This window comes from Thermobia domestica, chromosome 12, assembly GCF_964235325.1.
Source record: "Thermobia domestica chromosome 12, izTheDome1.hap1.1, whole genome shotgun sequence".
Lineage (NCBI taxonomy): Eukaryota > Metazoa > Arthropoda > Insecta > Zygentoma > Lepismatidae > Thermobia > Thermobia domestica.
Window position 1 is genome coordinate 157,309,283 of NC_137465.1, and position 17,955 is coordinate 157,327,237.

At 33.4% G+C, this 17,955-nt stretch overlaps 2 protein-coding genes across 2 annotated transcripts; both read left to right on the top strand.

Moving 5' to 3' along the window:
- Positions 1-6,255: 6,255 nt before the first annotated feature.
- LOC145666151 (uncharacterized) lies at positions 6,256-7,818 on the top strand. The gene has a single exon (XM_081733232.1). The coding sequence runs from the start codon at positions 6,256-6,258 to the stop codon at positions 7,816-7,818; it is 1,563 nt and encodes a 520-aa protein (XP_081589358.1).
- A 455-nt stretch (positions 7,819-8,273) lies between these two features.
- On the top strand, positions 8,274-9,440 carry LOC145666153 (uncharacterized). The gene has a single exon (XM_081733233.1). It carries the CDS (start codon positions 8,274-8,276, stop codon positions 9,438-9,440), a length of 1,167 nt encoding a protein of 388 aa, XP_081589359.1.
- Positions 9,441-17,955: the final 8,515 nt, after the last annotated feature.

Genomic DNA, 17,955 nt, shown 5'->3' on the forward strand with positions numbered 1-17,955 from the left:
GCACTAATTAAGCACTAATTACCTATACCGTTTAAATTGAATTTTGAAACAACTTTTAGAAAGCGTGAAGTTGGCCCAACCATCTTAATAATCAATATATCTCGAAAACCAATTGAGCACTAATTCTGCGGTCTTGAGCACTAATTAGCTCTAATTAAGCACTAAATATTGACATAATTTTTTTTTCTATTTCTACGATGTGGTTGGGCCAACTTCACGCGACTCATTTCCTGATACTTTTGTGTTCATATAACAACAATTTGTTATAATTTCATTTGTATTTCTTTACGTACATAAGTCCATAGGCTTCTCGTGTATTCTGATTTGAAATAAATAATTACATTCCAAGTCTTCAAAATTCAGAAAGATTGCTGGATGTTTACCCCAACACTATTCATGAACTGACAAATCGCAACTCTTAAAAAATGTAATAAATTTTGAAAACATGAGGCATGGTAATAATTGCAAAGTGCCAGTTGAAATCTTGAAACATGCGGTGAACATTAGGAGTGTTGCTAATTTGAAAGATCGAATAATGGACGTTTGGTGCACATTAAGAGCAGTCCTAAATTCATACTGGTTAACTATAGACAAAAAATAAGCATACCATTGGCTTTTTGGAAAAAATTGATATTAAAATGAGGTGTCATATGCTATGGTTTTTATTTTTCAAAAAAAAAAAAAACAAAAAAACAAAAAAAAAGTGTTAAATACTTTTGAAAAAGCTATCCAATGATACCAAACGCAACCCCCTATCCCCACCCCCTTCGGGGATACAGGGGGTAACCTTAAAATTTTAAATAGGAACCGCTATTTCTTATTGCACATTTGGATTCTCCAGAAAAAGTGACAGTGATTTGACCCAGAATTGAAAACAGTGTCTTCACAGATGGCGCTGGAATCGACACACAAAAATGGCGGTGCAGCAAAACGGTACGAAAATAAATTCGTCAGTCTCGTGTTCTGTAGCCATACGGTTACCGTATTGGATTGCAGGTTCCCAGGGTCTGAGTTCGATCCCCGTTCAACGCATTTTTTTTCTTTTATTTCCCCAAATAAATTCCATACATTTTAACTTCAATCAGTCCTTTTTTGAAGTTACATAGAATACATATTTCGATAATTGTTTTCCAAACTAGCTTTATGAAGTAGTTCATAGTAATAGGGTTAGAGTTCATATTGTTATTTACAACAAAAATAAATCATTTTTGTCGCCATTTGTATTTTCTTGCAAATTAATAAATATGGTTTAATACATTATTTTTATCGAAGTTAAAATGTATGAATTCATTATTTGAGTATAAAAAATTCACATAAAAATGTTACTCTGCGGGAACCGAACTCAGGACCGTTAATTTCACAGTCTAGTACGTTAACCGTATGGCCACCCAGTACAACAGTGAGAGGTCACATTTTCATTATGTTTTGCCGCCTACTTTTTTGTGTGTCGATTCAAGTGTCATCTATGAAGACACTGTTTTCAATTTTGGGTCAAATCACTGTCACCTTTTCTGGAGAATCCAAATGTGCAATAAAAATGTTTTTTTTATTTAAAACTTTTGAAAGTTACACCAGTTCCCCCGAAGGGGGTGGGTATAGGGGGTTACGTTTGGTATCATTGGATAGCTTTTTCAAAACCATTTAAATATGTAATTTTTGTTTTGCTGATCGGTAATTTCGCAAGATATTGGACCGTTCCGGGACTTTTTCGCACCCTGTATGTATTTGCTTGGTTTTCTTTCATTAACACTTCGCTTACAAACGATAGTAAGGGACTTTTGCAGTAAACTCTAATAACCACATCACAACTCTTAAAAATTATTAAAAAAAATAGAAAACATGCACCATGGCAAAAATTTCTGTCATCACAAATAATGCATACATGCCCTCTATCAGAAAACAAAATTTCAATGAAATCGGAGCCGGACACCCAGGTGATGTCCCTTGTAAGCTAAATTGACTCAATTAATATATTACTATCTAACATAATCATCTTAACAATCGAGGATATAGGGTAAATGTGCCAGTCCTCGACCACCTAACTCATTTTCTTATGGTTCTTAATCATATTTTACTCAATGGAACAACTTAGGAGGATGCAAGTAGCTCACATGTGTTCCTAAAACTATATTTTATCTATACTTTATCCAAAACTGAGATAACTTATACCATTTATGTAATATTAGTCGGAGAAACACCAGTAACTGATTTCTTTTAGTATTCGACCATTTTTCGTTAATGTTCGACCGCCTACTGTTTAGTCATCGACCACTACTCGGTTAATGTGCTTTTAATTACAGTATGAAGGCTAAAGCATAACTTTACCAAACTAATAGCATCTGTAGGTGTTACATCATTAGTTTTTCAGTTATCACTTCGCAGTTTCGCCCAATAGTCGCTGAGATTAAGTAATTTTGTGATAATTTTGTCAAGAAAGGGACAAGCAAATTCATTTAAGGTTCAGTGGATTGCAGCATCAAACATGCTTCGTCTTCTCTGGGTTGAAGGGGTATAAACCCCATCTTCTAAATTCGTTTTTAATTACTAATTGTGTTGCTACTTTGTATATCACTCTTTTAATTAGTGGTGCAAAATAACACGTGTAACATTTTACTCAGTTTCCATGTAGAACTCTCGAAAACGAGTTGAACACTGATACGTCACAGGGTTGAAGAATATGTGTGCTGTTTGGTGGAAGGCAGTAGAGTACTATAGCATGGCTGGAACAAAATTCGCTGACTTCCATTGCCAAGTGAGTCTTGTGGCCGTCGATTAGCAGGACTGGTTTCTTAATAGAGGGATCATTCACCCATTTTAGGAAGCCGTTTGCCATCCATTCGTAGTGCTTCACTTCGCATCCAGCCGCTATCTGACCTGACCTGCCTATGAAAATATCTGAAGAAACTGCATTGATGACGTCCTTTGGAAGATGTCTTACATACAGATATACGACCATTGGGGAAACAATTTCTCCTGCTGCGGAAAAAGTGCAAAGCAGTGTTAATGTTTATTTCTCGTTGCCCTTCACCTCGTACATATTTTTCCACGCTTTGGACCCCAACGCCTTTCCTGATTTGTGACACAGTTGAAAGCTGGATTCATCAGCATTAAATATTCGCTCAGAATCATTTAGAATATCAGATTGTCCCGTTTGTTTCAAGTATTTCTCAAGGTCCTAAAACACAAGCGAATATTTCCCTCGGTTACAGCGTATCGCACCTTGTTCAAAGTTTAGGGACACGATTTGTGGGTGTCTTCTTAAGTAAGTGTAGTACCAGGTTTCACCAGCTCGATTGTCTTTGAACGGCGTTTTGCGTTTTTCTGAATCAACAATTTTTTAACACTGTTCAGAAGATCGTATTTCTTCTGTACAAAGCCCTTTTGCTCACATTAAGGAGCCAGTTTGCTAATCCCTCTTCTTCTTTCTGTGTTAGGTATGGTTCTGGATCTATTTTTGCATTTTGGGACTGTGACCATGAAATTTATCCAGCGTTACCCGAGGAATTCCATAAATTACTGATGCCTTTCGTGTGGAGCGCTTTTTTTTTCGACAAGCCTTCAGAGCTTTTTGTAGATCCTCGTTTGAATAAGCTGGCAGTTTAAGCTTAGGCCTACTCACTCATTATCTCTGAAAAAAACAAAAAACAAAACTTAAGGACATGCAAGGAAAACAGATGTATTCCAGACGTAAGCTGATAGTAGCTATTCCGCTAACAATATTTGAATGCATTCCACGACGAAGCGAGAATAGTGTAGTTCAGTATTAAACGAATTAGACCAAATATAATACATTTATTATTCAAATTAAATGTCATACCCTAACAGTGCCGTTAATTTTCCATGAAAATGTTGGGAAATTACATGAATATTCAGTTACTTAAATTTGAATTTATTTTATGGCTTTTAGGCATCTACGGTTCCGACCGGGATAGGGTGGTGGAGAGGATGTTGGAAGTTAGACGGCCAGGGCCTATTTTTAAGATAGCATCTCAGCATTTGCCTGGTGTGACTGAGGAAAAACCCGAAAGAACTCAGTCAAGATGGTCGACCGTTGGGATCGAACCGAGGACCTTCCGAATGCTAAGCCAACGCATTACTATTTTTTTCAAAGTTCGTCTCAGCCGAGACATTAAGCCTGAATGTTCCCCGAGCCAATTGGAGGTAATCCAATTCTGACAGGGACACGAACACAGAAATATCGAAGACAATTAAAAATACCCTTGCTCTTGAGAAGGATTCGAACCCTCAGTGGATTACCTCTTCACCATTACCACTGAGCCACGGCCATTCGGTGAATATTCATGTATTAACGGTAAGACTCAGCAGATGTTTATACAAATGTAAATTGATTACTGAATAGTGCTTGAATCAAGAAATTCTGCGAGAAAATACAAACGCAAAGCATGGTCGGACGCTGAGAAAGAAACAGCTAATATTCGACCAGTACAAATGTATTACGAAAAGTAGTGGTCGAACACTAGTAAATGTTTTCGTATTCCATTATAACTTCAGAATTGGTAACTAGGTAGTCATTTCATGTAGATGAATCGAAAGTTAGTCGTTATTGATATTTCTACAATTTTTCAGTCGAACACTAGTTAACAAAGAATATTTCATAAGTCATTGTCCGACCACTACATTTTATTGATTCATTCTTCATACCTTACAGTTATCACTAAAATTTAATTACTAAAATGTGCTCTACGGTTCCATGTAACAGAATAATACGTGCATTTCTTACCTGGTGAGATAAAACTATGGAAAAGCACGAAAAACAGGGCGCTGTCGTTCCCATTTGCAACTGATTAAAGTTGTCGAAAACACAGTGCGTCTTCCGTAGGCATACATTTGATTGGCTATTACCGAATGCATGTGCAATATATTTTGACAGTATCTTTGTTTTTGGTTTAGAATAAGCTACAATTCAATTATAACGAAAAAGCATGCTTTTTTTTTATCGGAAAATAAGGCTAATATATGGTTTTAAAGTGAAAAGTGGTCGGCAACTAGGGGGTGGTCGAAGACTGGCACAACCACCCTATTTATAGTTCGGTTGTGAATATCAAAATTAAATTAGTAAGATTTGTTGCATTTATCCTTGGACATTAAGAATGAACTGGGTATCTGGTAGACCTGGATACAAAGTGAACTGCCGTGCCAAGATTTTAATTATACACATCTATATAAGACACTTAATAAAAAGTGTAACGTTGCATTTTCAAAGGGACGAATTGTATATTGAAGTACTGTATATACGGAATCGTTCACAAAACTGTTCATAACTGACCAACTCTCGTTGCCATGGTAGCGATAACAATAACATAATTAAAGTACACAACAAAGTCAAAGTTAGCTACAAGTGATATCGCCAGAAATTCCTGTATCTTATGATATAGATAATAATGCTATAATAACAATAATACAGCATTTCAACCACTCCAAATTTCATATTACAGACAGGAATGACGAACTCTAGAAGCAGCTCATTATATTCGCTTGTTAAAAAATAAAACTACATTGACACAATTATTATATTAGTAACTGACACAATCAACATACTTCGCATATAAAATGTTAGTCATTGTACTGGTATATTATATTAGGTTTACTCTCTTTTTACTTCTCTCTTTCTCTCTTTTTTTTCTTTCTATTTGTTTAACAGTTTCATGTAATTTTCTTCTAGGCATACTTGCAGGAGGTCAATCGCATTTTCTTTCTTTACGTTGTGTACACGAATTAAAGTGAAGACAAACTAACACCCGACTATAGAAAGAATAATTAAAACGCAAGATGTTATGTTATCGTAGAGTGTCCAGCCTTGTTCCATCTACTTTCATTTAACAACAGCATTCAAACAATATGCTACTTGTGTTTAGTCCTAACTTGTTTATTTAAATTGTTTAGTTTTGTTTAAGATGTTTGTTCAATGTAACTTGTTACCTGTAGAAGAAGAAGAAGCAAGGTATAGTTGCTTGTTGAAACTGTGCATAGCAGAGTGTGTGAGTGAGCGCGTATCCTAAAGCTGCAGCATCGTAGTGTTCAATGTGCATTTTATTTTAACTCGGGAATTATAAGAAATATTAATAATATTATTAAACCGAATTATTAAAGAACGAACCAGCGTTTGTGTGATACAGTCCATCATAAAGATTTGGTCCTCCGGGCCGGATGTTAATACGTGTTTATGTGTTTTATGTGACCTACGTGCTAGGACTTGTGTGTTAACAAGAAAGAAAAAAAAATGTGTGGGCGACAATGGAAGCTTACAATTCCCGAAAGCGTGTTTTAAAAGGCAAGGTCACTCGTGCTGAAAACTGCATAAACAATGTCACAGAACAGGAAGATATTAGTGTAGTTCAGGTCTACAAAAACAAAGTGAGTGAACTGTCACGTGAAACAAATGAGCTTTTGTTGCTAGCCAGTAACTTGTGTGCCGAAGAAGAAATTTATTTGGTGCAAGAAGAAGAGCTTGCTGCTATTGAAGATAGACTTACAAAGCTTAACGTGAAATTAGTGGAAGTGCAGGGTAAAATATCTCACGCTTCTTCTAGTGATGAGAATAATCAAAAGAACACAACAGAAATTCGACTACCAAAATTGCAATTGCCATGCTTTAGCGGGAACTTAAATGATTGGCTTTCGTTTCGTGATTTGTTTATCGCAGCAGTGCATAATAATGAAAAATTGACGGGTGCACAAAAACTTCAGTACTTAAAAACTAGTCTGCAAGGTGAAGCAGCAACACTTATTCAATCTATACAAATAACTGACGATAACTATATAGAAGCTTGGGACCTGTTAAATTTAAGGTATCAAAATAAACGAGAATTAGTCACGTCTATCTTGCGGCGGTTTGTGAGTCAAGGTCAAGTGCAGCAAGAATCAGCTGGCATGTTACGTCGGTTGTTGGATACAAGTGTTGAGTGTGTGCGATCGTTATCAGTGTTGGACATAAAAGTAAACGAATGGGATCCTTTGCTTATATTTCATATAACAGAGAAGCTAGACAGTGAAACAAAAAGACAGTGGGAACTTTCATTGTCAGACAGTGAACTACCAACATTTGACCAATTGGTGAAATTCATAGATCATAGGTGTCGTGCATTAGCAAGTAGCGCTTCAAATGCAAAATCAACCCCACCCAGTGAGCCAAACAAGAGTAATAAAAAATCAACAATAGCGCATCATGCTTCAGCTCAATTTTCGTGTTGCCAGTGCAAAAGCAAAAATCATCCTTTGCATAAATGTGATGACTTTCTTTCGCTGTCAGTTGATGAACGTCATTCTTTAGTGAAAAACAAAGCATTATGCTTTAATTGCTTACAATCTAATCATAAACTGTCCAGTTGCAAATCAGCATCGTGTCGTGAGTGTGGCAAACGTCATCATACTTTACTTCATTTTCCGAATAAACAGAACTCAAGTGTTTCAGTGGGGACTCATTTTTCAAGTGAAACTAATGTGCAACATGCAGTGTTACTACAAACTGCAGTAGTGATGGTGAAGGATTCCTATGGTAATTTACAACCTGTGAGAGCCTTGTTAGACTCAGCCAGTGAAAAAAGCTTTGTGTCAGAAAACTGCTCACAACGGCTTGGTTTACAAAAACAGCCTGTGTATGTACATGTTTCGGGGCTGAGTTCCAGTAATGTTGCTCGGGCAAAAGGTGTTGTTAATATTGTGTTTACATCAAGTTATGATGTTAAATCAGAATTTTCTATAGAAGCGTTAGTGTTGCCAAAGGTAACAGGTATGCTACCAAAACGGTATATTCATAAAAGCAAGCAGTGGTCGCATGTTAACAAGTTAGCATGTTAGCATTAGCAGATCCGAATTTTAATGTTCCTGGCAGAATCGATCTGTTATTGGGTGCAGATATTTACCCTCAATTGCTATTGGCGGGTGTGTGTAGTGGTGTTAATGGTTCTCCCGTAGCAGTGAATACCAAATTAGGATGGGTGTTATTTGGTTCTATTGGCGACGATGAAGTGCGACGTAAAGAATTCACAGCGTCAACATATCATATCCAGTGCAACAGTGAAAGAATTTTGCAACAGTTTTGGGAATTGGAAGATACTCCTACACAAAATATAATGTCGTCAGAAGAAAAGCAGTGTGAAATTTATTTCGAGAAGACCCATCAAAGAGATGAGATAGGCAGGTTTCATGTGCAGTTACCGTTTCGCGACAACAGTGCAAGACTTGGTGAGTCACGTGACGTGGCAATTAAACGCCTTAAGCAAGTAGAAAGTCGTTTGAAGAAGAGGCCTAAAATGCGTCAATTATATGTAGATTTTATGCACGAGTATGAGGTACTTGGGCATATGGAGATTATTCCAGAAAGTGAAATACTAAAACCAACCAATGAAGTGTGTTATTTACCTCATCACGCAGTGTTGAAAGATTCCAGTTCTACAGCAAAACTAAAAGTAGTTTTTGATGGTAGTTGTAAAACTTCATCTAATGTGTCATTGAATGATAAGTTACTTGTCGGACCTAGGTTGCAGTGTGACTTAATTCCATTACTTGTGCGTTTTAGACAACATAATGTGGCATTGACTGCTGATATTGAGAAAATGTATAGACAGGTGAGAATCCAACCCGAACATAGAGACTTCCAGCGAATTGTGTGGCGTGAAAAACCTAATCGTCCGATCAAAGATTACAGGCTTGTGACGGTAACTTATGGTACAGCTTCAGCACCATATTTAGCAGTGAAAAGTTTGCAGCAATTAGCGAAATATGAAGTAGAATCATTTCCTATCGCAGCGGCTGTAGTGATGCAAGACTTTTTTGTTGATGATTTAATCAGTAGTGCCAACTCAGTTAGTGAAGCCAATCAGTTACAAGAACAACTCAGTGCATTGTTGCAGAAAGGAGGTTTTGAACTGAGAAAATGGGCATCCAACAGTCCCAACGTTTTGGACTCCGTACCCTCTCATTTGAAACAAGCGACGAGTAGTTTAGACTTTGATAGTAGTAATTCAGTGAAAACGTTAGGAATTCTGTGGTATCCATCAAATGATGTATTTTCGTATAATGTCAATCTTGTGTCAGTTAAGTCAGTTCTAACTAAGCGTAGCATTTTATCAGAAAGTGCAAAGGTGTTCGATCCATTAGGTTTGATTTCTCCAACTACTATTATTGCGAAAATATTATTGCAAGAAATTTGGAAACTAAATTTAGAATGGGACAGTCCAGTTCCTGAATGGATTTTGAGGAAATGGAGGAATTACTACTCAGAGCTTTCTTTATTGAAAAACATCAAAATCAACAGGTGTATCAGTGTCACTCAGGCTACGAGAAGAGAGTTAATAGGATTTTGTGATTCTTCCGAAAAGGCCTATTGTGGAGTGGTGTATATGAGGTCTATATCTCAAGACGGCCAGGTGAGTGTGAACATTGTTATGGGAAAAACGAAGGTTGCTCCAATCAAATAAGTGTCCTTGCCCCGACTAGAGCTCTGTGGTGCCTTGCTATTAGCTAAAATGATTAATCTCATATTAAATTCATTACGTTTAAAAGTGCATGATGTAATTGCCTATTCTGACTCTACTGTTGTGTTATCGTGGCTAAATTCGGATTCAAGCAGATGGAAAGTATTTGTCGCGAATCGTGTAGCAAAGATTCAAACTCTTTTGCCATCAGTGAAGTGGCTCAAAGTGGATTCAAAGAATAATCCAGCAGACTGTGGTTCTCGAGGTTTATTACCTTCTGCCTTACTTGCACATCACTTATGGTTCTCAGGTCCAGAGTGGCTCAAAAAACCCATTCTCCCAGAGTGTAATAAATATACAGTGGAAATTAGTCAACCAAGAGGAAAGAAAACACATACTTTGGGCATGTTCATGTTGATACCTCCATTATTGACAATTGTTCATCGTTGGTGAAACTTGAGCGAATTATTGCATATTATAAGCGCATTATTAATAATTGTCGTGTGCCGCAAGGAAACAAGCACACAGGTCCACTTACAGTAACAGAACTTTTCCATTTACATATTGTTTCAATATTTACAATTCTTTCAAATATTACCAATTCATCTTTGTGTGTATCTTGAACTAGATCGTTCAAGGGTGGGGGCTATGTTTAGTCCTAACTTGTTTATTTAAATTGTTTAGTTTTGTTTAAGATGTTTGTTCAATGTAACTTGTTACCTGTAGAAGAAGAAGAAGCAAGGTATAGTTGCTTGTTGAAACTGTGCATAGCAGAGTGTGTGAGTGAGCGCGCATCCTAAAGCTGCAGCATCGTATTGTTCAATGTGCATTTTATTTTAACTCGGGAATTGTAAGAAATATTAATAATATTATTAAACCGAATTATTAAAGAACGAACCAGCGTTTGTGTGATACAGTCCATCAACTTGACCCCCTTGAAATTTGAAAATTTCGAGTAGGACCCCGTCTGAGACTCTGCGGAGGACACTGGGACAAATATTTTTACTTCCAATCATTGTACTTTCGAAGTGATGATTCACGTGTTTACCTGTTTTGACATCTATCTAATCATTTCAGATTTATGAGGATGGCCATAGACTTTACAATGATGTTTTTGCTGACATTTTGACCGACCGCCATTTTGCACATGGCAATTTTAGAAAGTCGAGACTTGTTTCGTCTTCTTTCATTTCTCAACAGCTTTCCAACGATATGCTACTTGATCCCGTCGCATTTGCAATTTTTGAGTTGGACCCCGTCTGGGACCCTGCGGTTGACCCTGGGACTAAGGATGCGCACGAGACAAGATTTGTGGCTATCTCGTCTCGAAAATGTGCTGTAAAAGTGATGTCTCGACTCGAAAAGTGTACATTTCTCTATTGGAAGAGCCGTGTCTCGACTCGAATTTTGTCAGGAAAATCCTGTCTCGACTCGTTTCGTGCGCATCCCTACCTGGGACAATAATTTTTGCTTTGATACGTTGTACTTTTAAAATGATCAAACACGTGTTTTTCTGTTATGGCAACTGTGTTACTGTTTGCGATTTGTAGGTGTGGAAATGGACTTTCTGGACACCCTATATATTCATATAACTCGCACAGTATATGCATTCGGAAAATGTCTATTAGAATTTCGTAATAGATGTCATTAGTGCTTTCAATTGGTATATAAACCATCTTCCACTTCGATATATAATCTCCCTCTCTTTCCTTTTAACAGTTTCAGAATTATAACTTTAAAAAAATGTAACTAATAAATCTTCAAAGCTATAGGTCGGTCAAGGTTACCGACAATTATATATGCTATAAACAAAACGAAGGTAGAAATTTTCACCACTGCAGTAGACTTATAACTTCATGCTGTTTCTAGGAAACCAAGGTCGCCAGTAGTTGAATGTTGAATCCTCTGACAAATTTTCCAAGTAATATAATTTCTTATCCTAATACCTTATAACCAGGGTATAATTGTGCACTATTAAAAATGTACCCAAACTGTATTAAAAAAAAGATATATCGTTTTTACAGTTCGAGCATATAACATGAACGTTATTCAACTACCATGTATATAGCACACTTGAACAATAAAGGCACACGTAAATTTATATTCATTCAACGACATCAACATCTGTATCAATTTGTAGGGAGCTCCAGCAAATTAGTATTAGTTATGAGGAGGACATCTCGCTTTATGTATTACAAAACTAATTGGGTGCGAAGGAAAAAAGAGCGGTTTTTGAAGGGGCAAGTCGCCCTCACCTCTCTCCCCGTGTATGCTCCACTGCCTGTATATAACATAATATGAAATAAACTAATCTTTAGATATAATCGTAATAGATATAATCTTTTCTTTCCCATTTGGACAGACCTCATACTATTAAAAAACAAATGAAGTTATGTAGCTAGATGGAAATTTTCCTAGAATAATTACTTTGCTCTGCATTGCGGTAGGTAGCGAGCAGTTCACCATTGCAGTACTCGGAATTCTGATATCAGTACTTTATCAGTGTGTTTTAAAGACATCTGGTTGATGGTCATTTTTGTTTTTCTTGTTGTGCGCAAAGGCTATTATGGACATCTGCTGCATATTGTAGGTAATTGTCTCTTATCTCTTGATTCTTGTATGTCAATTAGAATTGTGGGGAAATTTAATCTTATCTCTAGGAATGGTTTGCCTCTACGAAGATAATATTAAGTAATAACGGTTCACTTAATTACCTTGTTAGCATATTATTGCTTGAGTTTTATACACTATTGTATCCAACGTATGAAAATTTAAATTACGTTCATGTAAAAAGTAGTAATTTAAACATTTATATTGTTTAACTTAAATGCAATTTGTTACTGCACAATAATGTGTAAAAGATTCATGACTCTTCATTTTAAGTGCTTTCCTTCTATCAATAACCACTCACCGCAGACAATGTCAAATTTAAGGGTTTTCTGGAAACAAAATAACGTTTATATTATCCAGAAATTCTAGTCTCCTTCTTCTCTTTCCAAAACTCATTTTTAGCGTACCTGTCTGTTGTTTTGCTATAAAATTGTGAAGTACTAGGTCTAATTCCAACCGTGGGAATTGAATTATACATTAAGGGGGAAGACTACTAAAAATAATTTAAAATATGCTAACAATTTTTTTTGCTAGTTTATCGTAAGTGAAAAGAGATAATGAAATGTAACTTACCACAATAATGGATTAGAGATAATGTTGTTGTACACCCGAAAAGACGAATCAAAAGAATTTTCAGTGTTGTTATCCATAGAAATTACAGTGTGACCAGCATATGAATTATCCAAAAACGTAGGTTAAGGCAGCGACTTGAAAAATGAACTCAACGGCAATTGATGATTTATCATGTTGCCTTAGTTCCTTGTTAACTACTTTCTAAATAATATTTGTATTTATTTTGCTCTGTTTATTACAAAATTATTTATTTTCTACTGTTTATTACAAAATAAATACAAATATTATTTATAAAGTAGTTAACAAGTAACCAAGACAACATGATAAGTCATCAATTACCGTTGAGTTTATTTTTCTAGCCATTGCTTTAACTTAGACTAGCAGCGTTCACCCCGCTTCGCTGGGGTCACCCCGGAATGCAATAAACTTTGTTACTTAGATAATTTTTACTTTTTCGCTTTCAAGTGATATGATAAAAACCATAGAAGATTGCAGTAAATGTTAACATTATATCGCCTGTCATTTATGTTAACCCGCCGAGTGACACGGTCATGTGGGTTGCATATAAATACGGTTAGATTTAGCTATGATGAGCTAACAAAGGATTTCTACGTTATGGACACTTGAATGGTCAATTATCTCAAGACACTGGTAATTGAAAATTAAAGTGATATGATAAAAACCATCTAGGGTCCAAATCTTAATAACCCCCCCAAAATGAAAGAAATTGGTTCAGCCGTATTAGCGTGATGAGCTAACAAAGGATTTGTACGTTCTCTTTTATATATATAGATTTTTGGGTAATTCAAATTTTGGTCACACTGTAATTTATATAGATAGCAACACTGAAAATTCTTTTGATTCGTATTTTCGGGTATACAATAGCATTATCTATTATTGTGGCAAGTTCCATTTCATTATCTCTTTTCACTTACGAAAAACGAGTAAAAGAAAAAAGGTCAGCCTTTTTATGAAAAAAATCATTTTTAATAGTCTGTCTTCTTAAGGAAAAAAATTAAAAAAAAGAAAACAAATGAGGTTCGTTTCACCGTGTGAAACTACGGTGGATTTCGAAATAATGCGAATTTACTGGTCAAACTGTACAATAATAACTACTTAAATAAAGGAACACGATCAAAAAATGAATTGCTCCTCAAATGCTGAATCCATATCTAAAAGTTGCTATCTCTTACCGTCTGTGGTACCTGAAAATAAATGTTAAAGCCGGAAATAGTAGTAAATTTCAGCCACTTCTGGTTTCGGTAAACTACTAATACACACACACACACACAGACACACACACACACACACACACATATATATATATATATATATATATATATATATATATATATATATATATATATATATATATATGTATGTATATTTCCAGCCTTAGCAAAAAGTGGATGTAAACAAACCCACCTGACTACTGTAAGTAAAGTAAATCACGTAATAGAAATAATTTTTTCGGCCTATAGAAATTAAAAATATTAAAGATGATAATTAATATTGCGTTAGTTGAATAGGAGCTATCTTGGGAAAGCTAGTAAACATAAATAATAATTGCTAAAATTATCAAATGATCTAGTTTATTTTCTCTCGTTCACCGCTGATTGTTATATATTAAAAATATATTTAAATTTTAGTTTTAATTTAACTAAAATTTTAAGATGGTAGGAGGTAATGTTTTTGTAATGTGTTACAACATAGCCATGCGAGGCTAAACAATTGTAAGTGCTGAAGGCATAATGTAGTATTCTACATCTCCATTCCTCCCTAGGAACCTTCAGTTCCTAGGTGAGTTTTGCTTTTGTAACATGACAACATTACAAAATAAATAATAAAATTGTAATCTACACACTCTCTCTCCACTTTTTATTCTTTTTATCATAATTTGTATACAATTCAAACATAGCCTCTAACAATTTTAAGAGTAGTAAAAATTTTAATGCGCATATATAATCCCACTACACAATAAAAATTAATAATATTTAATTAATAATTTTCAAATATTTAGTATATAAGTTTTGTCGTGCATATTTCTTATTGATTTGTTGGGATGCACACTAGTGTTTATGTTCATTTACATTTTCTTTAGTTTGTATATAATTAGCCAGTTAATACAGTCACATCTTCAGTATTAATACTTTAGTGCCGGGTCATTCTCATGTTATAAACAACTTCAAACTTTAATTTCTGAATATATTTTTTTTATCTAATTCTTACTATGAGTTCCCATGCGTGTTTTCCCGTTGTTCGAAGTTTCTTTGTCTCGTAAAAATATTAATAAACTACATCATGGGTAATTAAGTAATTGCATTAGGATACGAACTACGGTAATTCAGTCAAAAATCCAAGATTTCAAATGTCTTAATACCAATTTATTGTTTTTATATTAAAAATCCTTTTAATAAAATAAAACTGATAAGTGCTTGGCGTAAGCACTAAAGTTTTATATTTTATTCCAAAACGCTTAACTTTTAATAGTAAATTATTGCATCAATAAAATCGCTTTGTTGTTTTTGGTTAATATATAATTGGGCCGTAGTTTGAGATGTGGCGCTGTTAACGTCATATAAAAGCTGACTGATGATAAGGGGTGCCAGCTTACAAACTGCATATATGCATGATATTTAATATAATTTCTTAAAATAAATATTAAAAATCTTATTTATTGGAGTGCGTGTATGTTAAATTAGTCATAAATCTAACATGGTAGTGTTTTCGTTTATTAAAAAGTAAGCCTGATATTTAAATTAAAAAATTCAGTAATTGTACGGTAAAAATGTAAACAGCTAATAATGTCGTAAGGCTTTGTATGTAAATTAATGTCGTAAGGCTTCGTAAAATAGGCTTATTGTTTAATTAGATGTTTGTGATGGTGAGAATTGTACTAAAGCAAATAATTTAAAATGGCATATTTAATGAAAATAGTAAACATAATAACTTAAATAAAATTATTTACAGTTAAGTAACATAAAAATAACTAGTTTAAATAAATGCAATTAAAATCTTCGTAAAGTATTTTCTTTCAAAGCATATCATATGCATACAATACCCAGATGATATTGTGTACATATAACAATCTATAATGCAATACAAATAGTTAATGGCTTAAAATAATATTATTATAATTTAAAATGATTAAGTCTGTGGGGCTATTTTATAAATTAATTAATGTTTCGTAGTACTAACAACGACTTAAATATATATCGCTTCATAATTGAAATTATTGTTAAAGATATAATGAAAGCCAAACATATAGATATATAAACCCAATAATAAATACAAATATAAAAGTCACTAGATAAAAACTAATAATTGTAAGTATAAATATAATTAAAGTATCAAAAACCTTTCGTGAAAAACTATAATATCAAAAATATAAATTCATATAATTAATTTAAATAAAAATTAATTATAGTTTTGTCTATAAATAAAAGCAAAATGTTAAATAACATGAATAAATATAAATAGCTTACAAAACTCAGTTAACACGTCCGTGTATTAAATAAAAATGTCATTATTGTCCACTATATTTTTAAAATTTAAATATATTAAATTATTAACGTAGAAAATTGATTAAATATAAATAATACAAATTAACACATGATAGTTTATTACACCTCAAAATAAAAAAATAATAACAACAATAATTAAAGAACATTATTTATTTAGTCTAACTTTTAATTATAATATTTTAATCAGTTTTCTTAAACTGGAGTTCTACATTTTTTTCTTTCTTTATATTGTCTTCTTTTTTTCAACCAACTTTTGGTGATAGCTGAGTTTATTTGTTATATAAAAATTTTTAAATTTAAATTACACCAACCTGAAAATATACATCTTATTTCTAAAGGTCGCGTGACGGATACAAAATAACTATGACGTAAAGAAAAAAAACTAAGAATGGTACTTCTTCGTATCTCTGTTTGGTCACAATGTTCCAGCAAATTTCTTAATAATATAACCAGTCTGTATTATAAAAACCGTACAGTTTTAGTCGATATATAATCATTTCAGCTTAAGTCAACAAATAGTTACACGCTTTTATTATCTTCAGCAACTCTAATTTGTTCAGTCTCTTTCTTTTCCTCTATTTTATTTTCACTATATTTCTAATCACCAATAACTCCAAAATATCAATTATTCAAAATTTAATAAGCTAGCATCATTAGAAATAAAAAATAAAGTTATATATTTTTTATTTATCTAAGTAAAGGTGTTCGTTACTCACTCGTTTTTTCCTCTAACTAAATTTTTGTACCATTTCTTCTCTTTTGTTTTTATGCCAGTTCATATTTCTCCCAAACATATATAATTATTGTATTTATATTAAGGCATCTTTAAGAAATAACATTATATATATTTACATATATATCCTATTCATTAATATGCAACAATTTCCATTTTATTTTGTTTTTTAGTATAATTATTTTTATTGAAAAAGCTTATAACTAATATTCTGGAAATTTTATTTCCATTATAAATTTATAATCTTAAAGTCGTTTTCCAATTGTTAAAAGTTAATCTTCACTAAATATACTTACACACACTCATAGTCAACGTCTTGCGAATAAAATCAGAAAAATAAACACACTGCTGAACAAGACTGCACTTATTTAATATAAAAACACATTTACACATGACGTTTCCATCTTCTAGACAAGATCCTCATCAGACGTACTCTCGATGACGAGGAGTGTATGTCTGATGAGGATCTTGGCTAGAAGATCGAAATGTCACGTGTAAATGTGTTTTTATATTAAATAAGTGCAGTCTTGTTCAGCAGTGTGTTTATTTTTCTAAATATACTTATAATCCAATATTTACAATTTTTCAATAAACCGCACCTCTCCAGTCATTGCAAAATACTATCGTTAACATCAGCTAGGCCTAACTAATCACAAATAAACAAAAATATTAATTACATGTGTACGTAATTAACAGTATTTTCATTGTGTAAAATATCTGAATGGGTTAGAAAACTAAAAAAGTTTATTAATTAAACTTTTGGTTGAAAATTTGCTAAAATTATTTTTTAATGTATTGTTTTGATTTTAATAATTAATATTTTCAGAAAAATACTATTGTCCGTATATACACACTTTCGTTATTAGAAATTTAAATATTTACTATAATATCTTTCTTACTAATTTAATATATTATTTTTCTAAACTGGGACTGTACAGCAATATCTATAAATATATATAGTTATCCAAACTTCTGTTTCATACAATATTACCAATGTCTAAAATTTCTGGATATTAAATTTAAAAACCTTTTATAAATTGCTTGTTTTTGCACGTCAATTTCAATTTTCTGCGCCGTC